The 27,158-nt window shown below is 46.3% G+C and overlaps 1 protein-coding gene across 1 annotated transcript in view; it reads right to left on the reverse strand.

The window, feature by feature from the left end:
* LOC142296301 (uncharacterized) overlaps positions 1 to 27,158 on the reverse strand; it is a 184,160-nt gene that overhangs the window by 39,576 nt on the left and 117,426 nt on the right. The window contains exon 3 of the mRNA XM_075339725.1: positions 14,296 to 14,432. Coding sequence (XP_075195840.1) covers positions 14,296 to 14,432 — 137 coding nt within the window. The remainder of the gene's footprint in view (positions 1 to 14,295; positions 14,433 to 27,158) is intronic.

Genomic DNA, 27,158 nt, shown 5'->3' on the forward strand with positions numbered 1-27,158 from the left:
AGCTGTACCGCAGAGTGAAGGCAACTCAACAAGACAACAAGTGCCAAGCATCTCTGGGAACTCCTTCAAGACTGTTGGAGAACCATTTCCGGTGACTACCTCTTGAAGCTCATCAAAAGAATGCCAAGAGTGTGCAAAGCAGTAATCCAAGCAAAAGGTGGCTACTTTGAAGAACCTAGAATATAAGACATATTTTCAGTTGCTTCCTCTTTTTTTTTTGTTTTTTTTTTTTTTTTTTTTTTTTTTTTTAAGTATTTCATTCCACATGTTTTCATTCAAAGTTTTGATGTCTTCAATGTGAAAATGTCATGAAAATAAAGAAAACTCTTTGAATGAGAAGGTGTGACCAAACTTTTGGTCTATACTGATTATTTATATATATATATATATATGTATATGTATGTATATATATATATATATATATATATATATATATATATATATATATGTAGATAGATAGATAGATAGATAGATAGATAGATAGATAGATATATTATATATTCTATATCTATCCAAGAATTCCCTGCCTCCCCAGCTTTGGTAGCAGCTGTTTCTGCGCTAATGAGGCCTTTGTCTAGTTGCAGGGGCCGTTGTTTCCCCAGACTAGTCGGCCATCTTTCCAAGCTATGCCACCTCTGTGGGCATAATAACATCATTTCCACAAGTCGGCGTCACCGCTAGCTCACCCACACATCCCGGCTACAGAGAGGCGCACTGAGCATGGTCAGAGGTGCAGAAGCTGCTCCTCCGATCATGTACAGTGCGCCTGTATATATATATATATATATATATATATATATATATATATATATATATACTAGAAGGTGGCCCGATTCTACGCATCGGGTATTCTAGAATTTACGTATTGTGTAGTTCATGTATGATTTTTGTTATATATATATATATAGAGAGATGTTGTTGTGTGTAGTTACCAAGTGTTTGTGTAGGCGCTGTACATGTTCTGGGTGTTGTCTGGGTGTGACGGGGGGTGAGAGCGGTGTTGTATGTGTGTTGCGTGTGTTGCGTTGTTTGTGGAGCGCTGTGTGTCTGTAGCGTTGTGTGTGTGTGTTGCGCGGTTTGTGTGTGTGTGGTGTGTTTTGGGGGGAGGTATGTTTTGTGCAATGTGTGTGTTGTGCGGTATGTGCGTATATTTGTGTGTGCCGCGGTGTTTGTGTGTTGGGTGTTGTGTGTGTGCAGCGTTGTCTGTGTGTGTGGGTGTCTGTGTAGGGCAGTTGTTTGTGGTTCCCAGTGTGTGTGTGTGTGTGTGGTGTGTTGTGCAGTGCGCGCGCGTGTGTGTGTGTGTGTGTGCATCAGCCTCTCTTCTCTCAGCCTACCTCTCCCAGCCTCCCTCCTCCCAGCCTCCCTCAGCATCAGCCTCCCTCTCCCAGCCTCCCCAAGCATCAGCCTCCACCAGCATCAGCCTCTCTCCTTCCAGCCTCCCCCAGCATCAGCCTCCGCCAGCATCAGCCTCTCTCCTTCCAGCCTCCTCCAGCATCAGCCTCCCTCTCCCAGCCTTCCCCAGGATCAGCCTCTCTCCTCCCAGCCTCCGTCCTCCCAGCCTTCCCCAGCATCAGCTTTCCCCTCCCAGCCTCCCTCAGCATCAGCCTTCCCCAGCATCAGCCTCTCTCCTCCCAGCCTCAGCCTCTCTCCTTCCAGCCTCCCCCAGCATCAGCCTCTCTCCTTCCAGCTTCCCTCAGCATCAGCCTCCCCTTCCCAGCCTTCCCCAGGATCAGCCTCTCTCCTCCCAGCCTCCTTCCTCCCAGCCTCCCCCTCCCAGCCTCCCTCAGCATCAGCCTTCCGCTCCCAGTCTCCCCCAGCATCAGCCTCCCCATGCATCAGCCTCCACCAGCATCAGCCTCTCTCCTTCCAGCCTCCCCCAGCATCAGCCTCCCCTTCCCATCCTTCCCCAGGATCAGCCTCTCTCCTCCCAGCCTCCTTCCTCCCAGCCTCCCTCAGTATCAGCCTTCCGCTCCCAGTCTCCCCCAGCATCAGCCTCCCCAAGCATCAGCCTCCACCAGCATCAGCCTCTCTCCTTCCAGCCTCCCCCAGCATCAGCCTCTCTCCTTCCAGCCTCCCTCAGCATCAGCCTCCCGTTCCCAGCCTTCCCCAGGATCAGCCTCTCTCCTCCCAGCCTCCTTCCTCCCAGCCTCCCTCAGCATCAGCCTTCCCCTCCCAGTCTCCCCCAGCATCAGCCTCCCCAAGCATCAGCCTCCACCAGCATTAGCCTCTCTCCTTCCAGCCTCCCCCAGCATCAGCCTCCCCAAGCATCAGCCTCCACCAGCATCAGCCTCCCTCGTCCCAGCCTCCCCCTCCCAGCCTCCCCCAGCATCAGCCTCTCTCCTCCCAGCCTTCCCCATGATCAGCCTCTCTGCTCCCAGCCTCCTCCAGCACGCCGTGCTCCTCTGCCGACACTCACACACCCGATCGCATCCACTCACACACACCCGATCGCATCCACTCACACACACCCGATCGCATCCACTCACACACACAGACACTGACGATATCGCACATACGCGCTTATACTCACAATATCCGGGGATATCACATGCTTCTGGCCATGTGATCCTCCCGCAGGTACTGGAAGCTCACAACAGCACAGTATCGAGGCCGAGAAGCAAGCGATATCCCAGGATGTTGTGAGTATGTGGATGCGATGTGATGTGTGTGTGAGAGTGAGTGTGATCTGATTTGTGTGTGCTGTTATGTGTGTGTGCTGTTATGTGTCTGTATTTTCCGCAGCTGCAGGACCTTGATGTGTGGATGCGATGTGATGTGTGTGTGAGGTGTGTATGAGAGTGAGTGTGAGCCGGTGTACACTGGTAACTATGATACACATCGGGTAACTAAGGGACCTTAGTTACCCGATGTGTATAATGGTTACCAGCTTTCACGGCCTCCGTCAAGATCCCAGCATCGCAAGGTTATGTCTGGCGCTGCTGGGATCCTGACGGAGCCGGTGTAGAAGCAAGCGATATCCCAGGATGTTGTGAGTGTGTGGATGTGATGTGTGAGGTGTGTGTGAGAGTGAGTGTGATCTGATGTGTGTGTGTGTGTACTCACCTGGGAGTCGCGGCTCCGTGTCAGTTGGGCCAGAGCGAGCGTGCATTGCGTGAGGGGGGCGGGGCCTGCAGAGAGCCGGGGCGAGAGGCCAATCCGTGTGGGGGGGCGGGGCCATGGCGAGCCCAGCGGCCAATCAGCTTTGTGTCACCGTAAGGACACAATTTCGGAGCATGACAGACAGACAGACAGACAGACAGAATAAGGCAATTATATATATAGATATATATATATATTTATTATGTTTTTCCAAGAGTAGTGGCAGACTGGTAAGTTTGCGGGGTGGAGGCGGAGCAGGGGTGGAGCCTGGATGGAGTCTCAACCGGGTCTCATAATTTTGCCAGTATGGGGCCCTGAAATTCCTACTAGCGGCCCTGAATACAAGAACTGCTAACCAAATCTGTGTCTGCTATGTTCCACTGCATCCTCACATTAGTCTCTATACAAACAGTATTTAACATGTTAGGCTATGTGCGCACGTTGCGTATTTGCATGCAGTGACGCTGCGATCTGCACCGCAGCGTAACTGCATGCGTCCTGCGTCCCCAGCATAATCTATGAAGATTATGCAGGAGCCGTGTGCACGTGGCGTATTAGAGCGCAGCGCTTCGGCTGCTGCCCGAAGCGCGCGTTCTAAGAAGTGACATGTCACTTCTTTTGTGCGTATTGGTTGTAATGTCGGTCTCTCTCTCTGTCTGTCTGTCTCTGTGTCTCCCTGTCGGTCGGTCTCTCTCTCTCCCGTCTCTCATACTCGCCGATCACTAACGGATCACCGGCGTGGCGTTGCACGGCTGTCACACTGCTCCGGCGGCTTCTCCTGCTTTTGAAAATGCCAGCCGCCCATTATTCATTATCGTATTCCCTGCTTCCCCCGCCCACCGGCGCCTATGATTGGTTGCAGTCAAACACGCCCCCATGCTGAGTGACAGCTGTCTCACTGCAACCAATCACAGCCGCCGGTGGGCGGGTCTATGTAGTGCAGTAAAATAAATAAATAATTTAAAAAAAAGGCGTGCAGTCCCCCCCAATTTTGATACCAGCCAGGGTAAAGCCACACGGCTGAAGGCTGGTATTCTCAGGATGGGGAGCTCCACGTTAACGGGGAGCCCCCCAGCCTAAAAATATCAGCCAGCAGCTGCCCGGAATTGCCGCATGGATTAGATGCGACAGTCCTGGGACTGTACCCGGCTCATCCAGAACTGCCCTGGTGCGGTAGCAATCTGGGTAATAAGGAGTTAATGGCAGCAGCCCATAGCTGCCACTAAGTCCTAATTAATTGTTGCAGGCGTCTATGAGACACCCCAATGATTAACCTGGTGAAAGTAAATAAACACATACACCCGAAAAATCCTTTATTTGAAATAAAAGACAAAAACCACCCTCTTTCACCACTTTATTAATCCCCAAAAACCCCTCCAGGTCCGGCGTAATCCACGAGGTCCCGCGACGCATCCAGCTCTGCTACATGAAGCTGACCGGAGCGGCAGTACAACACCGCCGCTCCTGTCCGCTCCATGCAGAAACTGAAGTGAGTCGCGCTGTCAGCGGGGACGTCTCTCAGGTTACCCGCTGCCACAGGTCTCGGGTGGAGGACTCCAGCTGGCCGCGGGTAACCTGAGTGACGGCACCGGTGATCGCGCGGCTTACTACAGTCATTCAGATTTGCGGTCACAGGTGAGTCCTTCACCTGTGACCGCAAATCAAGCCGCGGCACACAGACAGCCGCGCGATCACAATGAAGTCGGGTGAAGTTCACCCGAGTTCATTCTGATCGCGCGGCCGTCTCCCGCAGCCAGCCATGTGCTCTTTTGGACATTCCGGTCCCAGTCGGCTCTGCTGCAAGTCTATGGGGATGCAGCAGAGCCGAGTGGGACCGCACTGTCAAAAATGTGCGCTCTGGATGCTTTTCCCATGGAAGAGAAAGCATCCAGAATGCATGAATTCTGCAGGAATGTGCGCACGTTACGTTGTGCCGAATGCGTCTCAGAACGCAGCTTTTCGGCTGCGTTCTGAGACGCACATGCAGTGACTATTTACGCTGCGTAATAGAACGCAACGTGCGCACATAGCCTTACACCTGTTTGCTTAATCAGTGTGCGTGTGCATAAAATCTGAGTGAGTTTCTGGGATCCAGGCAGACTTTTGCATCTTTCAGCCAGCCACTGACGTTTCTGATTTGTGACTCATGGGGAAAGCAAAAGAATTGTCAACGGATCCACAGAAAATATAGCTGAATTGTATAAAACAGGAAAGGGATACAAAAAGATATCCAAGGAATTGATAATGCCAGTCAGTAGTGTTCAAACTGTGATTAAGAAATGGAAAATCAGGGGCTCTGTAAAAACCAAACCAAGATCAGATAGACCAATAAAACTATTGGCCATTACTGCCAGGACAATTGTTCGGGATGCAAAGAAAATCCCACAAATAACATCAGCTGCAATACAGGACTCACCGAAAACTAGCAGTGTCGCTGTTTCAATAAGGAGGCACTTGAAGAAAAATGGGCTCATGGTCGAGTCGCCAGAAAAAAAGCCATTACTGCACAAATGCCACAAAGTATTTCGCCTACAATACGCCAAACAGCACAGAGACAAGCCTCCAAGGTAATTTGGAGTGATGAAATCAAAATTAAACTTTTTGGCCACAAACAAAAACGTTACATTTTGGACGTTCCAACATGACAACGATCCAAAACACAAAGCCAAGTCAACCGGTCATTGGCTACAGCAGAACAAAATGAAGGTTCTGGAGGGCCATCTTAGTCTCAATATCATTCAGCCACTCTGGGGAGAATTCAAGCGCGCAGTTCATCCAAGAAAGCCCAGGAATTTACAGGAACTTTAGTTTTTTTGCCAAGAAGAATGGACAACTTTACCATCTGAGAAAATAAAGAGCCTCATCCACAACTATCACAAAAGACTTCAAGCTGTCATTGATGTTAGAGGGGATAATACACAGTATGAAGAACTGGGGTTTGTGAACTTTTGATCAGAGTTATTTGGATGTTTCTGGTTGTCATCATGATTTAAAAAAAAGAAAACACAGTAGTTTAATAATAAATGGCTTCACCCAACCACTAACCATGGATGATAAAAAAAATATTTTGTGTTATCATTCATATTCTCTGAAAAAAGGCCCAGAAAGCAAAAACTCTGCCGGGGTATGTAAACTTTTGAGCACAACTGTATAGTACTTCAACATTTTCCTTCAAAATTATTGTTGCACTTGATGTACCGTATTTTTTGGATTACAAGAAGCACTTTTCCTCCCAAAAATTTTGTCTTAAAATCCGAATATAATTTACAGGGGGTGCTATCTGTGCGGTTCTGTGTGCGGGCGGACGGGTGCGTGCAGGCAGGCGGGTGCCTGTCGCTGCATGTGGGCGGCCGGATGGCTATCGGTGCAGGCTGCCTCTTTGTTCCAGCGGCCGGCTGCCTCTCTATGCGGGTGGGTAGGCGGGCGGCCTGCTGGCTGCCACTCTGTGCGGGTTGTTGCACGGACTGCGGTGGCTGTGCTGCAGGCATCTCAGTCTGTCCATGGTCCCGGTTTCAAATGATTTAGCCGGGAGTCAGCGTGTGCGCAGATGGAGCTTTTGGATAGGAGCTCCATCTGCGCATGCGCCGCTCCGAGCGCCATCATTTGAAACGGTTAAAGAATGTTCGTCTGGAACACCAATGGTGTGAACATAGTGCAAGACTCAAAAACATATAACTATACAATAGGATAAAGAGTTGCACAAAAGTCACAATGTATAGGGGAATGATGAAAAGCAGAACTGCTATGGGAATACTAGAGTGAAAAATATAATGAACTATCTGAAAAAATAAAAAACATGAAAATGGAATATGCATTACTGCTATGAATAATAGGAATATAAGAGATGTTTAGCCATTGTATTGATCAATGCAAAAGAGCCAAAAACCACGCCAAGGTAATCTCTATTTTTGTGGTCCCTAATCTATGTGTAACCTCACCTGCAGTTAAAAAATGTGCTCTGCATGGGAAGCAAAGGACCAAGCTATATATGTGAAATAAGACACATGGCTATGGGTGGGGCAGGGTTCTCAGGCAGAATGTGCATAATAATTAAAGAATGTTCGTCTGGAACACCAATGGTGTGAACATGGTGCAAGACTTAAAAACATATAACTATACAATAGGATAAAAAGTTGCACACAAGTCACAAGTTGTGTGCAACTCTTTATCCCATTGTATAGTTATATGTTTTTGATGAGTATCGCACTATGCTTGTGTCTGACTGTTTACCTGCCTTGTTCAATAGGCTTTCATTCAGCATACTGAGATGCTTTGCTTACGGAAAATTAAAAAAAATAAATGGCCACCTTGCTCTGGAAATGTTTTGCTATGGGACTAAAGCAAAACATTTCCTTAGGTGGGCGGTGTTTTTTTATATAGATAGATATATAGATATATATATATATATATATATATAGAGAGAGAGAGAGAGATTATATATATATATATATATTATATATTATATATATACTAACCACGGGTATTTTCACGTCATTTTCTGAGCTTGAACCCTGAGCCTCAAGGCTGAGATTCGCTCTTCTCTATTGGTGAGCACCTCAACCTCCCAAGTGCTTCACAGAATTTTATAATGTTGAGCCGTGAAAATGACAAAATACATTTTTAACCACAAAAATATTGCTTTAACCCCAAATTCTTCCTTTTCACAAGTGTAACAGAATAAAATGTACCATAAAATTTGTTCTGCAATTTCTCTTGAGTAGACCAATACCTCATATGTTGTTGAAATCTACTTTTGAGGCACAGTACAAAGTGAAGAAGGGAAGGAGCGCCATATTGGAGTAAAGATTTAGTTGGAATGGTTTGCAGGTGCCATGTCACATTGGCAAAGCCCTGGAGGTGCCAGAACAGCAGGATCCCCCCATATGTGACGCATTTTACAAATTGCACCCCTCAATGAATTCATCCAGGGGTGCAGTAAGCATACTGACACCACACCTGCGACAAAAAATGTTATACTATTAAGCAGTGAAGAAAAATAATTATCGTATATTTTTACCACTAAAATGTTGTTTTAAAACCAGATTTCCAATTTTCACAAGGGGAAGAGGTAAAAAAAAGGCCCCTTAATGTGCTACAAAATTTCTCCTGAATGTGGAAAAACCCCACGTGACTATACAGTACTGTTTGGCTGCACCATAGGGCTCGGGAATGAAGGAGTGCAATTTGATTTTTGGAGCACAGATTTTCCCAGAATAGTTTGCAGACTCCATTTACAGAGCCCCTAAGTGTTTGAGCACAAGAAACCCTCTCAAGTGACCACATTTTAGAAATTATGCCCCTCTAGGAATTCATCTACGGGTGTAGTGATGATATAGTCACTAGAAAAAACCCATGGTGTCAAATACAGTGAATGTTGCAAGTACAAAATGAAAATAAACCCATGTCGCGCCCAGAACATTTTAGAGCCCTTATATTGTGCCCAGTTCATGGTTCTGGAAACCTGCACCCTGTAAATTCAGCAGGCTTGCCTCACTACTACAATGCCAAGCTTGTGGACGCTAACTGTGGTTTATGCACATTGTGGTGCTCAGAAGTGAGGGGGCATTTGGGTTTAGGAGCGCAGATTTTGCTGGATTTCTTTGAGGAGGGAAGAGCCATAATGTTTTTCCAGAGCCTTTGTGCTACCAGTAACATGGAAGTCCCTTATATTTCCGTTAACAGATGACTTGTGTTTTTGTGGGTGGAATTGAATGTTACTTGGTGGCAATTTGGGTACAGAACATTTTGGATCAGTTCCTATTTATCCTGTGCTCTATACTAAGCCTTTACATCATTGTTTCCATATCCATCTCTGAAATACATGATTAAGGTGAAACCGTCGACGGATCCATTCACTAATGAGGAAGCAGCGTTACGTCGACCTCCATTCCTCAGTGTACGTCTTTTCAAAGGTGAACAAAACTATTGATGACCGCGCTTTTGTGCATGTCAAAGAAAACCCGTAAAAAGATGGATCAGATGGGACTTCACTGTGTGATATAAATGATTAGCCTTTATTCCTCCGGTCAGTAAGGTTACAGTGATACTACGTTTATAACTTTTTTTTTTTAGTTTTGGCTGCTGCATGCTAAAAAATGCTTTTTTTTTTTTTTTTTTATACAAAAGAAAGGAAAATAAAGGAGATTTTTTTTGCACCACTGAATTTTGAAAGCTATGGTTTGCTTTTATTTTTCTGCCGGCAGAGTCATGTGAGGGCTTGTTTTTTGCGGGATGAGTTGGAGTTGTTATTGGTACCATTTTGTGCCACGTAATATTTTTGATAGTCTTTTATTCCAGTTTTTTGTGAGGCAGACTTATTCTTCAGGTCAGTACGATTACAGCGATACCACATTTATAGAATTTTTTTTTTTTTTTAAATGTTTTACCACTTTTACACTAGAAAAACAATTTCATAGAAAGAAAAATAGTTTTTACATTGCTGTATTTTGCGAGCTATAACTTTTCTATTGTTTTTGCTGACGGAGCTGCATGCCGGCTTGTTTTTTGCAGGACAAGATGACGTTTTCAGCGGCACCATTTTTATTATATATGACTGTCAGCTGTATGATGAAAAGACAGTTTTTGCTACTTTTTTTTTTTACCTTATTCACTGAAGAGGTTAACTAGTGTAACAGATTTATAGATTGAGTTGTTATGGACGTGGTAACACCAAATATGTGAACTCTTTTGCTTTTTAAATAAATTTACATATTTATTGGAATTTTTTTATCTTCATTTTCAGATTTTTTTTATATATATGTTTATCATTTTTGTTTAACTTTGTTTTAATATTTTACTTAGTCCCTTTATGGGACACTCACTTTCAGCACTCTAATCACTAACATAATCCACTGTAATGCTCAAATCACTGCAGAGGGTTATTTGTCAGTGCTGCACTCACAGCACTGACACTTTGCCTCGCACACCAGGCATCTGGCATGGTGTGCCAGGCTTTCTATAGCTGGGTAACCAAAAGGACGTGACAACCCAGGTTTACCATGTCAGCGATCCTCTATTTAGGGGGTAAACTGCCCAAAGCGATGCAGGCATAGCTCCTGGCAGTGACACCTGGGTTTCTGCTAAAAGAATTCCGCAGACCAGCCGGCAACCATGGGGGTACAGCGCCTAGACCCCCACAATAGTTGTGACATACTAGGTAAGTCATGTGTTATTAAAGCAGTGACAATCATGAGGTACCGATTACGCCCAATGTCGGTAAGGGCTTAAATGAGACTGACTGCAACATCTAGATGTTCCCGCCTATGAAGCAGGTTCTCCCCACTACAGTAGTGCTATATATATATATATATACTAGAAGGTTGCCCGATTCTAACGTATCGGGTAGTCTAGAATGTGTATGTAGGGTAGCAGATTGAATAATAATATAATCAGCAAGTCTTGAATAATGATGGTTCATTTCTTGCTCGTTGGTCTCCCGCTGTGCAGCACGCATCGGCGTATTTGACAGTGAGAGACCAACGAACTGAATGGGCAGGGAGCGGGCGTACACTGGTAACCATGTTACACAATTGGGTAACTATGCAAAGCGCTTTGCTTAGTTACCCGATGTGTACCATGGTTACCAGCGTACGCCGGCTCAAGCACACATGTGCCGGGAGCCGGGGGTAAGGTGGTAACCATGGTACACATTGGGTAACTAACGAAAGCGCTTTCCATAGTTACAGGATTGTGTACCATTTGTTACCAGCGTACGTCGGTAAGCTGATAATCATGGTACACATTGGGTAACTATGCAAAGCGACAGTGCTGGTTTATTTTTTGCTTGTTGGTCTCCTGCTGTGCAGCACGCATCGGCGTGTTTGACAGTGGGAGACTAATGATCTGAATGGGCAGAGAGCCGGGGTAAGCTAGTAACCATGGTACACATCGGGTAACTATACAAAGTGGTTTCCATAGTTACCCAATGTGTACACTAGTTAACAGCGTACGTCGGTTCCGGCACACGTGTGCCGAGAGTCGGGGTAAGCTAGTAACCATGTTACACATTGGGTAACTAAGCAAAGCGGTTTCTATAGTTACCCGATGTGTACCATGGTTACCAGCGTACGTCGGCTCCGGCACACGGTAAACTAGTGGTTTCACACATCCGGCTTTTCTTGACTTTGTCGGATGCTGCGCGCCCCAGAGAAAATATGGGTCTTTTTAATAAAAATATTCTCTCTATTTACTTCTCTCCAGCGATGTTGTCTCCGGCTCTGCTGCCTCCCGCTCCTTATCGCCGCTCATTATACTCACTGAATATTCAGTGCCCTGAGGAGCTGGAAGCAGGAACAGCGCTGGGGACGTCAGTGTCGGGGACCGCATCGCTGGGTGAGTGTACAGCAGAGTATGTGTGTGTGTGTGTACATGCATGTGCGCTATGTGTGTATGCGAACGGTGTATCCATGTGTGTCTGCTGTGTGTGTGTATACATGCATGTGCGCTATGTGTGTATGCGCTCGGTGTATCTATGTGTGTCTGCTAGGTGTGTATATGTGCTCAGTGTGTGTGTGTGTATACATGCATGTGCGCTGTGTGTATGCGCTAGGTGTATCCATGTGTGTCTGCTTTGTGTGTGTATATACATGCATGTGCGCTGTGTGTATGCGCCCAGTGTATCCATGTGTGTCTGCTATGTGTGTATATGTGCTCAGTGTGTGAGTGTATATACATGCATGTGCGCTGTGTGTATGCGCCCAGTGTATCCATGTGTGTCTGCTATGTGTGTATATGTGCTCAGTGTGTGTGTGTATATACATGCATGTGCGCTGTGTGTATGCGCCCAGTGTATCCATGTGTGTCTGCTATGTGTGTATATGTGCTCAGTGTGTGTGTGTATATACATGCATGTGCGCTGTGTGTATGCGCCCCGTGTATCCATGTGTGTCTGCTATGTGTGTATATGTGCTCAGTGTGTGTGTGTATATACATGCATGTGCGCTGTGTGTATGCGCCCAGTGTATCCATGTGTGTCTGCTATGTGTGTATATGTGCTCAGTGTGTGTGTGTGTGTAACTGTACACTGTACAGGACAGTGGCTGCGCCGCAACTTCCTGGTCACATGAAAACACGTGATCGGAGTTTGTCGCGCGGCAACTGTAGTGTACACAGTGCACGGGAGCGCGCCGGATGCGACAAAGTGGAGAAAAGGTAAGCGACAGTGCTGACGTGTGCCGGGAGCCGGGGTAAGCTAGTAACCATCTTACACATCGGTAACTAAGGAAAGCGGTTTCTATAGTTACCCGATATGTACTATGGATACCAGCCTACGCTGGCTCCGGCACACGTGTGCTAGTGGCTTTTCTCCACTTTGTCTTGCGGTGTGGGCTTCGGGTGCTGCAGCAGTCACCTGGGTGTCGAGCGTCTCCGTATGGGTTCGGTGAATGCGTGCGGGGGGACAGGGCCAGGGCGAGCATCCAATGCGTGAGGGGGCGGGGCCTGGCCAAGCGTCCAATGCGTGCAGGGTGCCGGGGCGAGCGGCCAATCCATGGGGGGGCGGGGCCAGGGCGAGCCGAGCGGCCAATCCGTGCTGGGGGGCGGGGCCATGCCGAGGCCAGCGGCCAATCCGCTGGTTGTCACCGTAAGGACACAATTTTGGAGCAAGACAGACAGACAGACAGAATAAGGCAATTATATATATATATATATATATATATATATATATATATATATATATATATATACATACATATATATATATACATATATATAGATATGGAAGTTAAAGCCCCACTCCAGCATTTTTTGCAGCGCTGGCGTGGTGCTTTAAATCTAAGCCATATACTTGTCATACTTGCCTTGTCATATACTTTACCTTTTACAGAAGCCTCTTCAGTCCCACGGCGCCATCTTTTGACAATAACTTGGTGGAAGTCAGAAATTATGCCACACGGTCTGAATGCATTTCTATAAGAGCCAGGACGAGGCTCTCAGTTGTATTGAGTTGTGACCTCCGATGCGCTCCATGAAACACTGGAGCAAGATGGCAGGTCACAAAATCACTGACACCAACTGGAGTGGTGGCAATAGAAGGTGAAGCCTCTGGATGGTGAGTATCAAACAGGGGTCAGGGAGCTTTAATTTAAAGCACCACTTCAGCGGTGCAATAAAGAAAAATACTGTAATGGTACTTTAAAGGGGTTGTCTGGTCTAAAATGACAAGTCTGTAGTCACATAGAGCACTATGTACTGTGAGACTTCTCCAATGTCAGAGCAGGAACAGCAGTCACCTAGCTGCAAGTATGTGACATGCATACTCCTGGCCAGAAGCCAAATAGATGGCTGCGGCTTCGCTCAATCCATTTGCATTGACACTGGAGAATACTCACAACGCACAGTGAGAGCGTTGTGAGGATTCACAAGTCTGCAGGCACGTTAAAGTATCGGCAGGATCAAGGCAGAGGAGAGTGAAGCCTGATCTAAGCATGCATGCTCAGACTCCTGTCACTCACTAAGAGGTAGGCCCACCCCAACCAATGACATGTGATGCTCAGGTTGTCGTTTCACATCTATGATGATATAGCAAGCAAATACAGAGATGAGCTTACAAAAGAAGGGCAAGTAATTGAAGTTTGTTTCCCAACACGATTTTAATTTATGAATCATGGCATATACAACCCCATTCATCTAGTATATTTTAATTTGGTGTTGATAGGCAGGCCGTGGTCTTGAATGGTCTTGCATTGCATTTGTCCTGGGGCCAAGATGCCAAAAATATATGTCTCCCATAACTATAGGCCCTACGTCTATCGCAAAACCGAATATTCATAACTAGAATCTAATGCCAAAACATCTGTCTGTAATTCTTTGACCTAGGAAGGCTTCTCTCCACGGCGATAAAAGTGTTGCTTCACAGCCTTTTGTACAGGCTTTGTGTCTGCTCTCCATCGGAAAGTCCACTTCAGTTACCTGTTCACAGCAGGGGATCATACTGGAACTGTGGTCAGGGTCAGATGTAGTGTTACAGTGCTAGCTCTTGTTTTCTTTCCAAGTTATGATGAAACCATGCAGCTTTATAGATTGGTCCTGTTATACCATTACATTATGACATGCATGTACATCAATTTGCGAGAACTACTTATGACATACACATACGTCATGAGGTCAGGAAGGTGATAAGGAAGTGTTGAACAAAGTATAACCATTTTTTAAATCAGAAAAACTATAATTAGATGAAAGCTGAATAAAATGAGTTACCTTGTACCAAATGCAGGTTGAACTTCATGAGGATTGCGTCGATCTGACCAAAAAAACAGCAACCTGTCAAATTTTGGTTCAATGTCTGCAAACAGAGATTTGCCTTCAGGAAATATTCTAAGTACACCTCCATTTGCCTGTAAAATGTAAATACACATTATTTACAAAAGTGACCATCAATGTCATTACAGATCAATTTTCATGTGAGGTACTGTTCATATGTGCATTTTGGCAACCTGCTACTAGTGATGAGGAGACTCGCAGATAACCGGGACTGGCAGGTCCCTGTTATCTGGTTTTTAAAATTCAGGCCAGATTCCGGTCCCCATTTAAGTGTATGGGGACTAGAATCCGGCGATTAAAAATGTTGGTAGAAGGCATAGGGGGATAGGAGCAAGTGCACTTAATGAGGCTCCAGCACAGCTATACACTGCTGCGTAGCCTCCCATTTCCTTCTGGGGCCGCGCATTAAGCTCATGGATATGCACTGCTTTCCTCGCCCACTAGCATCTGTGATTGGTTGCAGTGACACACGCCTTCACTCTGAGTGACAGCGTGGCTGACACTTCTAATCAGACGCTACGTTCGTCTATCGTGGTATAAAATAAACAAAATATTTGGAGTAGCGTCCCCCCATATTATGATACCCAGCACAGATAAAGCATATGTCTGTCTACAGGCTGCAGCCTCCAGCCGTGCTCTTATCTTAGCTGTGTATCAAAATAGGAGGAATCGCATGGGGCTTTTTTATTTTTTTTGTAATATAAATAATTTGAAAAAACGACATGCGGTCCACCCCACCCCCCCCCCACTTAATTTTTATACCCAGCCAAGATAAAGCCTGACAGCTGGGGGTTGGTATTATCAGACTGGGGAAGTCCATTATTATAGGGCCGCCACCCAGCCTAAAAATAGCAGCCTGCAGCCGCCCGTACTGTTGCATCCATTAGATATGGCAAGCCTGGCGCTTTACCCAGCTCTTTCCAATTGCCCTGGTGCGGTGGCTGGGTAATATAAGAGGTTAATGGCAGCAAACAGCTGGCTCTAAGCCCTAGATTAGTAATGGCAGGCGTCTATGAGACTCCCCATTACTAATTGTAAGTAAATTGTATCAATTGTAAGTGAAAAGAAAAACACAAACACCGAAAAAATCCTTTATTTGAAATAAAAAAAAAAACACCCTCTTTCACACTTTATTAACCCCCAAAACAGCCCTGCAGGTCCGACTGCGCATGCGGTTCCTCTTATTTTGATACACAGGATAAGCCGTATGCTTTATCTGTGCTGGGTATCATAATATGGGGGAACTCTAGGCCAAATGTTTTATTTCTTTTTATACCACGATACTGACCCGCAGACAGCGCCTGTGATTGTTTGCAGTCAGATGCTGTTACATAGGCTAAAGGTCGCATCTAACTGTAACCAATCACAGACGCCAGAACAGCAGGTAGGCATGGAAAGTAGTGCATATGGATGAGCAATAATGCCCGGCCCAGGAAGTGAAGAAGAGGCTGCGCAAGCAGTGTACAGCCACTCCGGAGCCTCGGTAAGTACAATGCACTTACTTTCTTATTTTCTTTATTTTTCTTTTAATTAGTTTATTTACTTTTTAAACTCACCAAGTGTCAGATGCGGATCAATACTCGGAATACTGGGACCGGGTCTGGCACTCTGCAGCCTTTGAAATTGTGTGGATCTGGACTTTTACAGTTCGGGTCCGACCATTACTATCTGCTTTACAAGGAGCTGAAGAAACCTATACACTTTATATTTAGACATCTTAGGCTACTTTCACACTTGCGTTGAACGGTATCCGTTGCATTGCGTTGTGTAACGGATGCAACGGATGTGTTGCATATAGTGACACAACGGATGCAACGGATGCTGCAAAACAACGCAATTCGTTTTGATTTTTTTTTTTTTTTTTTCCCGGTTTTACCAGCGGCAGACTATAGTGAACGATCAGCTGATCGTTCCCTGCAGCCGGCCGCTAGGTGATCAGCTGATTGCTCCCAGTAGCCGGCCGCCGGGTGATCAGCTGATCGCTCCCGCCCGCCGGGTGATCAGCTGATCGCTCCCGGCTGCCGGGTGATCAGCTGATCGCTCCCTGCAGCCGGCTGCCGGGTGATCAGCTGATCGCTCCCGGCCGCCGGGTGATCAGCTGATCGCTCCCGGCCGCCGGGTGATCAGCTGATCGCTCCCGGCCGCCGGGTGATCAGCTGATCGCTCCCTGCAGCCGGCCGCCGGGTGATCAGCTGATCGCTCCCTGCAGCCGGCCGCCGGGTGATCAGCTGATCGCTCCCGGCCGCCGGGTGATCAGCTGATCGCTCCCTGCAGCCGGCCGCCGGGTGATCAGCTGATCGCTCCCTGCAGCCGGCCGCCGGGTGATCAGCTGATCGCTCCCTGCAGCCGGCCGCCGGGTGATCAGCTGATCGCTCCCTGCAGCCGGCCGCCGGGTGATCAGCTGATCGCTCCCGGCCGCCGGGTGATCAGCTGATCGCTCCCTGCAGCCGGCCGCCGGGTGATCAGCTGATCGCTCCCTGCAGCCGGCCGCCGGGTGATCAGCTGATCGCTGTCACTTGCCGGCGCCCGGGCATGCCGGCGGGCGGGCGCTCAGCTGAGCGCTGTGACTTGCCGGCGGCCGGGCATGCTGGTGGCCGGTCATTCAGCTGAGCGCTGTCGCTTGCCGGCAGCCGGGCGCTCAGCTGAACGTTCGGCCACCGCGAGCCAAAATAAAGTTTGATTTAAAAAAAAAAAAAAAAAAAAAAAAAAAAAAAAGAGCATGCGCAGTGAAATCCAGAGGATTCCGCTGCTCAAAATAACGTTACATGCTGCGTTGCTCCCGCTGGGCGGAAGCAACGGAGCGTCGCCCAGCGGAAGCAACGCAGGTCCTTTTGGTACAATCCGTCAACCATACAAGTCTATGGGAAACAGCGGAATCCGTTAACGGATTCCGCTGTTTCCCAAAAGGGCGGATTGTAACGGAAGGAAAATAACGCAAGTGTGAAAGTACCCTAATAATGCAATAATTAAAATTTCAAATGTTTAATATGCATTAAAGGGTATCTACTAGTTCAGTTTTCGTGCTGGACAAGATCAAAGCATCAGCTCTCTACTTACACACACGGTGCAAAAGTTGTGACAGTCACAGTTCTCAATTTAAGATTACGGAGGAAAAATCAAAATAGTTTGTGTGTAAGGCTACGTGCACACAGCTTTTCAGGCGGATTCTGCCAGAAATGCTCCTGGAAAAGCCCCACATAAAATGAACTCTGCTATGCACATTTTCCGTCTTAAAGAGAATCTGTCATCATGTTTTTGCTACTTCATCTGTGAGCAGTGTAATGTAGGAAAAAAGACCCCGATTCAAACACAGTTTTTAGATGTAGCATGTAGCAGAGGTCAGAAAGCTAACCCCGCCCACACCACAGCTTTTTATGTACACGGTCTATCAACAGTGAGCAACTTATAAGAGGAGGGAGTGTGGTCAGACCAGGGCTTTTGTGCAGTATAGGATAGGCACTGATTATCTAATGCAGATAAACCTTCATTTAAGTAAAAAATAGCACACAGCCTAATAAGTGACACATCCCTGAAATCTGTTTCAGCTCCTATCTCCTGCTGTCATCAGATTAAATAGCAAAAACCTGCTGACAATTGACTTTAATGTTACTTCTTATGGGTATGAGGGACATATACCCTTTATGATTTGTTAGATGGACACTGGCATTATAAGACGGACCTCATTTAACATTAAAAAAAAAATCTCTTTTCCTTTACCAAATTTGGGGGTGCGTCTTATAATCAGGTGCTTAAGCAAGCATTGTTGACCTTAGGGAGATCAACATATCCACTGCGGAGACACCATCACGTGTTTCTCAACGCAGTGATTCTAGAGCATTGCCCCCTGGGAAGTATGCAAATAAGAAAGCCGCGGAGACACCATCACGTGTTTCTCTGCGTTGAGAAACACGTGATGGTGTCTCCGAAGTGGATATGTTGATCTCCCTAAGGTCAACAATGCTTGCTTAAGTAGTCTTTTACTTGACATTGCCCCCACTAGCCAGATTCCTACTCCACACTGATGAGGGGCAAATACCCCGAAACGGCTGTCTGTGGATGGATACCATGTTTGGTATAGGTGGTCTCCTTGACTGGAGACTGCCCTTCCCGTGGTTGTTCCTTCCCGGTGAAAGACCTGGCTAGTTTCCTGTCAGCGTTGAGAAACACGTGATGGTGTCTCCGCGGCTTTCTTATTTATAATCAGGTGCGTCTTATAAAGCGAAAAATACGGTATATTGATACCATATGTGTGTCACAAAATTTTATACCACTAAAATGTTGTTCTAGCCCCAGATTTTCAATATTCATAATGGGAATAGGTAAAACTTCTTCAATGTGTTACACAATTTCTCCTGATTGTGGCAATACCCCACACATGACTGTACAATATTGTTTAGCCGCACCACAGTGCTTAGGAGGGATGGAGCGCCATTTTACTTTTGGAGCACAGATTATCCTAGAATAGATTTGCAGAGCACCTAAGTGCCAAAATAGCAGAAACCCCCTCAAGTGACCACATTTTCGGAAATACACACCTCTGGGAATTCATCTAGTGACAATTTTGTCTCTGGAAAATTGCTATTAAGCCTTTATAGTGCCCCTACATTTTTCCCAGCTTGTGCTTCTGGAGACACTCAGCCCCATAGCGGGCTCTCCCACTACAACAATGCCAAACATGTGAACGCTAAATGTGGTTTAGGCACGTTATGGTACTCAGAAAAGAGGGGGCATTTGAATTTGCAAATGCAGATATTGCTGGATTTCTTTTTTGAAGGGGGATCCATAGTGCTTTTCCCGAGCCTTTGTGCTACCAGTAACATGGAAGCCCCCAATATTTCCCATTTCAGATGACATACCTGATTGGGGACTTGTTTTCTTGTTTTTATATGTGTTCTGACCATGTATGGCAGTTAGGTAATTTCATTCATTGCAATTCTCGTAACAACCCCTAGAGGTCGTTGTTACCCTTTAGGCTATGTGCCCACGGTGAGTGTCCTGAGGTTATATCCGCAGGACATTCCCAGTTGCTCGCAGAAAACCGCAGCACAACTTTGTCTGTTTTAATGCTGCAGTTGTACAGTGGAATGTCCTGCGGATATGCTGCGATGTCCTGCATTGAGGATACAGTACCATGGCTTCGGGACTGCATCCTCTATGCAGAACAAGAGCTGCAGTGATCAGGGAGTTCATACTTATCTCCATCCCGTAGCACGTCACTTTTCGGCCGTATCTGTGCACTGTGCAAAAGAAGGTGGGCAGGCCTGCACTAGCTCTGGCTGTCACATGACCGGAGCTCGTGCAGGCCCCGCCCACCTCCTCCTTCCTATACCTGGCTCCACCGCGCTCCAGTCTGCACCGCTGCTATCAAGCCAGGTAAGTATGGGACCCTGCGGAGAAATCCGCAGGAATAATTGACATGCTGCAGATTTTTCCGCTGGGAAATTTTCATTATTTATGCTGCGGAAAAAAACGCAGCATGGGGACAGCACTCCCAAATGCCATAGAAATGGCTGGGGACTCGCTGTACTGCGGATTTGTGAAAAATCCGCGGAATTTCCGAGAAAAAATCGCGGTAAATTCCGCGGATTTTCCGCAGCGTGGGCACATAGCCTTATTCTGTTGAGTACCTCTCTTTTATGTGAAGTGTATTCTAGGTAGAACCAACTCTTTATCTTCTGAGAAGTTCTGCAGCCATTTTCTTCCTGAATTTGTGGGAAGCAGACCTGTGCCATGCTTCTACTTTCTCTACACTCTCCTCCTGCCTTGTGTAATCCGTTTTTACCCGTGTATCCTGGATATTCTGTACATTCTGTATACTTCGTATATTCTTCCATCAAGTTCATGTTACCACCTAATAAATAAAGACTATTGAACTCCTACAGTCTGCTTATTGGAAATGTGAACGAGGGTTTAGATGAATGCCAGATATTCACAGTGTTACGTGAAAGAAGGCAGAACACTATGAATTGAGTTGAATGCAATTGCAGGGAATTTGAGCTACGGAATGAGCACTTACATTAGGTCTTCCATCTGCAGTATATCACATATGTGAGTACACCGCTCACATTTTTTATTCTTTTCATTGGACAACACTGAAGATAATACATTTTGATACAATGTGAAGTAGTCAGTTTCCAGTTTGAATATCAGTGTACCGTATTTTTCGGACTATAAAGACGCACCGGAGCATAAGACGCACCCTGGTTTTAGAGCAGGAAAATTAAATTTTAAGCAAAAAATGTGGTCATGACACACTGTCATGGGGCGAGGATCTTCTGCTGACACTGTTATGGGGTAATGTCCCCAAATTCTCTACTAAGGTACCCCATCCTGGTAATGATTCTCCAGCCTTATATCCTTATATCCATCCTGGTATAGCCCCCATCCTGCTATATACTGCCATCCTGGTATGTGCTCCCATCCTTCTGCTATATACCCCATCCTGGCATATGGCCGCATCCTGCTATATACCCCCATCCTGGTATATGGCCGCATCCTTCTATATGCCCCCCCCCATCCTGGCATATGGCCGCATCATGCTATATACCCCATCCTGGCATATGGCCACATCCTGTTATATACCCCCATCCTGGTATGTGCTCCCATCCTGCTATATACCCCCATCCTGCTATATACCCCCATCCTGCTATATACCCATATCCTGCTATATACCCATATCCTCCTATATAGCCCCATCCTGCTATATACCCCCATCCTGCTATATGGCCGCATCCTGTGGCACACAAAAAAAAATAATAAACTATCATACTCACCTTTCCTTGCTCCCTTCAGCATCGGTCCTCCTCCCGTCTGTGCCAGCAGCAGCCCCGCTGGAGTGTGTGGAGCCGGCCACGATCCCTGCAGCATCGTTATCTCCTCCTGTCTGTGGCGGCCGCGGCTGTGTTGACACGTGCGCACAGCGATGTCATCGCTGTGAGCACCGCTAGTCTCCACACACCCGCAGCCGGCACAGACAGGAGGACATCGCGGTGCTGCAGGGATCGTTGTCAATGAGTGTACTGATTCACTGCCCTCCGCGCTGATGATGATACGCGGGGGGCAGTGAATATAGCCACACATGATCACTCCAGTCTGTAGTTGCCAGGGGTGATCACGGCCGTGTGTTAATTATGCGCGCATCCCCCGCTCATCATCCCGCCCACCTGTCAGCACCGGTTTCAGCGAAGAGAGATGGGCGGGAGGATGGGCATGCATATTAAATGAGCGGGCCCACGTGGTCACGGCAGGCGCTGCTGAAGCCTGCTCATGCCCAGATGACCAGCTCCACCACAGCACCCTCATTGCCCGCAGCCATGCCGTACATTCAGACTATAAGACGCACCCCCCCACTTTCCCCCATAATTTTGGGGAAAAAGTGCATCTTATAGTCAAAAAATACGGTACATTTGATGTGCTCTCTAAATAACATGCAGCCATTGAAGGGAGTCTGTCAGCAGGTTTTTGTGATGTAAGCTAAAGGCAGCATGCTGCAAGGGTTAGCAGAGAATTTAGGGATGCCCGACTTATCAAAGTCCAATCTGTTTATTTTAAGCAGCAGGACTTATTGCTTGAACTACAATGTCCAGCACATGAGAGTCCGGAACGCCCCCTCCTCCGATAGACATCTCAAATTCAATTTACAATCTCTATAGAGAGCCTGGTGTGGGCGGGACAGCTCCCAGCTCTGCTACTGTAGATGGTTAAATCTAAAAATTCTGATTGTGTCAATAGAGCTGCACCCAGTAACCTTAAGCTGGGTTCACACTAAGCGACAACGACGTCGCTGTTACGTCACCATTTTCTGTGACGTAGCAGCGACCTTGTAAGTCGCTGTTATGATCGCTGCTTAGCTGTCAAACACAGCAGCCGAAGCAGCGATCATAACGACACGCGTCGCTGTGCTGCAACATGTGCAGAGAGCAGGGAGCCGCGCACACTGCTTAGCGCTGGCTGCCTGCACTCCTAGCTACAGTACACATGGGGTTAATTACACGATGTGTACTGCAGCTACATGTGCAGAGAGCAGGGAGCCGCGCACACTGCTTAGCGCTGGCTTCCTGCTCTCCTAGCTACAGTACACATCGGGTTAATTACCCGATGTGTAGTACTGCAGCTACATCTGCAGAGAGCAGGAACCGGCACTGGCAGCGTGAGAGCGGCGGAGGCTGGTAACGAAGGTAACCAAGGTGATTACCCGATATTTACCTTGGTTACAGCTTACCGTAGCTGCCAGATGCCGGCTCCTGCTCTCTGCTCGCTTCATTTCGTCGCTCTCTCGCTGTCACACACAGCGATCTGTGCGTCACAGCGGGAGAGCGACGACCAAAAAATGAAGCTGGACATTCAGCAACGAGCGGCGACCTCACAGCAGGGGCCAGCTCGTTGCTGGATGTCACACACAGCGACAGCGACGGGACGTCGCTGCAACGTCACAGAAAATGGTGACGTAGCAGCGACGTCGTTGTCGTTGTCGCTGTGTGTGACACCACCTTTAGGCTGCTTTCCCACTTCCGTCTTTTTCCATCAGTCACAATCCGTATTGTGACTGATACGACTTATCCGTTGCAGATAGTGTAAAAACTGATGCGACGGATCCTGTGAAAAAATTGATCCATTGTACAATGAGAGAGAGAGCGAGAGAAAACTTTTTTGTAACCAGAAAGGAATTTACACATCTGAGCATGCTTGGTTGCTAAAAGAAAAATCCATCACCGGAATACGCCCATAGGCTTCCATTATAAACACACGACAGACGCCGACGGATCCGTCGCTGTCCGGTTTTTTTTATGCAGACAAAAACGTTACATTCTGCGTTGCTTCCGCCCGATGGTCAGTCATTTCACGACTGATCCGTCGCAAAACGGATGCAAGGTCATCAGTCGCACTTCGTTGTTAATACAAGTCTATGGGAAAAAAATGAATCCTAATTATTTTTTCTCAAAGCGACGGATTGTGACTGAGGGAAAATGATGGAAGTGTGAAATGATGGATCTCTCTGCCTACATCACGTTGCTTTCAAATTATAAAAATACTCCTTATAGCCATACACAGCATTTTACCGAGAGTACACAATGTAATGTGACCCTACAAACTCCATAGCATAATTTAAACATGAGAAACAAAAGTTTTTATAGTGCACAAAAAGTTACAAAATTTATTTAGGCATAATGACAACATAAAAAAAGTTTTAATTTTTTTTTACATGTCTTGAGACCTATAAATAAGGAAACAGCCAGATAATATATCCCAAATGCAAGTACAATGGACAGTGGGTACTAAACCAAGAGATAACATACTGAACCCAGAACAGGTGAACATCGACAAACCACCAAAAGTCATCATAAGTCTTTATAGTGCAACCAAATGCATCTATCATTGTGCATAGTGAGTGGTCACCAGAGTTCACTAATCCATACAATGCAGCAAAATATCATATCCACTAGGCAGGGAGTGCTGCAATGTGCACCAAGTGGTAACCGGATGATGCCAGATGATTTAGGACGTCAAAAAGCCCTGACGCGCATTTCACAGGGGCAAATTTCTTATCTTCATCAGAAGGGAGAAGTTCCGTGCAGTACACCCGGGTTGAAATGTCCGCCGCTATTATCTGCAACCCAGAAATCTTTAAGAGTTGTGCGCAGATGTGTCAGACACGTCTCACGGGCGGCCCTGACGTTACGTCATCTCGCGCACGCGGGGGAGCAGAGACGCATCACTGTGGCCCCCGCATGTGCGCAATGGCGTATAGACAGCGATGGTCAGGCCAGTGAGACAGGCAGGACAATAAACCCATGTGCACAGGATGTCCAGACCTGACACAGCGGAAAGGTAAAAGTTACAATAAATAATAAATAATAAATAAGCAGCCAAGGAATGGCAGTTAACGCAGAGAAGGTCTCTCCAAATATATTCTGTAACATCCTTTTTCATTCTTTAACAGATGGGGGAACCTTCAATGTGCTTTCTTTCCAAAGGCATGATAAAGTGCCTATATGAATTACAAAAAGACATAAGATGCAAGAACCCAGCATCTTTTGAGAGAACACAAATCAATAATGAAATTAAAAACATAAAGCGACATATAAAATGGGAAAGGGGATGATCATAAGGTCAAACAATGACAATTATATGCATAGTGACCAAATGTACATACATGCAATAATCCCATAATGTAATTGAGGATAGACCCTAGAGGAATGGGGCAAAGCTAATAGACTCATTAAGTAACTTAGGGACCAAAGTGTCCAATATGATGATCCACTTCGCCATATATTGTGCAAGTAGTTTCTTCAAGTCCCCACCCCTAATGCCCCCACGTATTACATCAATGCCCTGAATTTTCAAACTGGAGGGGTCACAGGAGTGAGCAACTTGAAGTATCTAGGAAATGTTTTAAGCAAAGCGGTATCCGTTACCGATCTGGCAGCGATGATGTCTCTCACATGCTCCCTGACCCAAATGAGGAACTCACATGAAGTCAATCTCCGCACGGGAAGCACCCCAATGTGGGACCACACGAGCCAAATGGGTTAGATCTTTGAGGGACATAATGACTTTTTACCAACAAGTCTTTTAGGTTTTTACCCCGCCTAGCCGTCATAAGTGGATTGTATGTGAGGGCATCCGCCAGAGCCTTAATGAATAAGAGAAGGAAAACCTGGGCACTATCCACACTCAGCGGTTAATGACACAACGTGTGGTTCATTAATCTGGTAAAACAGTTAATATCCGTCAAATCCATTCATTTGAATACTGGCAGCAAGGAAAAAATCCGTGGTGCTCATTTCAAAGAAAAAAAACACTTGCTGAACAAGATAATAGTAGAACGAAAGGCACTCACCGGAATAGTTGGGTAAAAAAAAAAACCTTTTATTCCATCAACTAATTACAAGTGGAGGCATGGGGGAGGGGGGGTACACAGGGCACGTCGAACGACAGCTGTTTCGCGTCTTTGCTCAACACTTCCACACCGTTCTGTCATTAATACAGGCCAATGTCTGCTAAGGATATCATGCATTGTTTCCCATTCATGATTAGAAGTCCCGATGAATCTGACCTTAGAATCCGAAGTCTCATTTTTGGGGGGTATACACAAGTAGTTGTCCTCTAGGGGGTCTTTTTGGCACTATAATAGTAATTCCTAATGCATCTATTGCTGTATCCCCTATCATGGAAACGACCACGGAGATCAGCCGACTGAGCCTCAAACCTGTCTTCGGACATGCAAATCCGCCTCATCCTCAAAAATTGGCAGGTTGGATGGATAGATGAGGCATGAAGCGGAGCATTAACGGACGTGTCATTACGAAACACGTCCGTTTGGACTAGCCTGTTATCGTCAATTACAATTGAATATCCAGGAAGTCGATACTGCTACTTTTATAAGGCCATGTGCGCACGTGTGCATTTTTCATGCGTTTTGGCAGCGTTTTAAACTGCAGGGTAAATGCATGTGTTCTGCTTCCCCAGCAGAGTCTATGAGAAGTCAGCAAATTCCATGCGCACACTGCTTTTTTAAACACAGCGTTTTGGATGCCAAATATTTGAAAACCAGCATGTCATGTCTTTTGTGTGTTTTAGTTGCATTTTAGTAACCTTTTGTGCACTATAAAAACTTTGTTTCTCATGTGTTTAAATCATACTGCTCTCAGTTGAGGTAGAAAAACCTGCTGACAGATGTACCTTTAATGTCAAAACTGATGGCAAAACAAAAGTGAATACACCAGTAAGCGAAATTTGGGCACATTTTGCAAAACTAGCCATTTTCCTTCACCAATGTCATGCAACTCAGAGTTACAGATGTGATTGGGGAGTAGGTGTTAGATGTGAATGGGCAACAGGTGTGTTAAATTTGCTATTGTGGCTCACACACTCTCTCATACTGGTCAGTGGAAGTTAACCATGGAACCTCATTGCAAAAAATTCTCTAAGGATCTAAACAAAACAAAAAAAAATAAAAAATGTTGCTCTACATAAACATGACTTATCTTATAAGAAGATTGCAAAAACCCTTAAACAGAACTGCAGCACCCATAAAGCAACAAGATAGGTTCCAATCAGAACAGGCCTCGCCATAGTCGACCAAAGAAGTTGAGTGCACGTGCTCCGCATCATATCCAGAGGTTGTGTTTTCAAAATAGACATATGGAGTCCTGCCAGGAATGCAGCAGATGGAGGGGGTGTGGAAGGTGGGGGGGGTCAGCCTGTCAGTGCTCAGACCATACACTGCACATTGCATCAAACTGGTCTGCATTGCTGTCATCCCAGTAGGAGGCCTCTTCTAAAGATGATTCACAAGAAAGCTCTCAGTTTGTTGAAGACAAGCAGATCAAGGACATGAATTCCTGGAACCATGCCCTGTGGTCTGATGAGACCAAGATAAATTTATTTGGTTCACATGGTGTCAAACGTGTGGGGCAGCAACAAGGGGAGGAGTACAAAGACAAGTGTGTCTTGTCTACAGTCAGGCATTGTGGTGGGAGTGTCATGATTTGGGGCTGCATGAGTGCTGCCAGCTGTGAGAAACTACAGTTCACTGAGGGAACCATGAATGCCAACATGTACTGCAAGATACTGAAGCAGAGCATGATCCCTTCCTTTGTAAACTGAGCCGCAGGGCAGTTTTCAAACATAATAACGACCTAAAACACACCTCCAAGATGAGAAATGCCTTGCTAAAAACCGAGGGTAAAAGTACTGGACTGGCCAAGCATACCTAAACTCTATTCAACATCTGTAGGAGATCCTCAAACAGAAGGTAGGGAAGCGCAAGGTCTCTAACATCCACCAGCTCAGTGATG

This window comes from Anomaloglossus baeobatrachus, chromosome 3 (genome assembly GCF_048569485.1).
Source record: "Anomaloglossus baeobatrachus isolate aAnoBae1 chromosome 3, aAnoBae1.hap1, whole genome shotgun sequence".
Lineage (NCBI taxonomy): Eukaryota > Metazoa > Chordata > Amphibia > Anura > Aromobatidae > Anomaloglossus > Anomaloglossus baeobatrachus.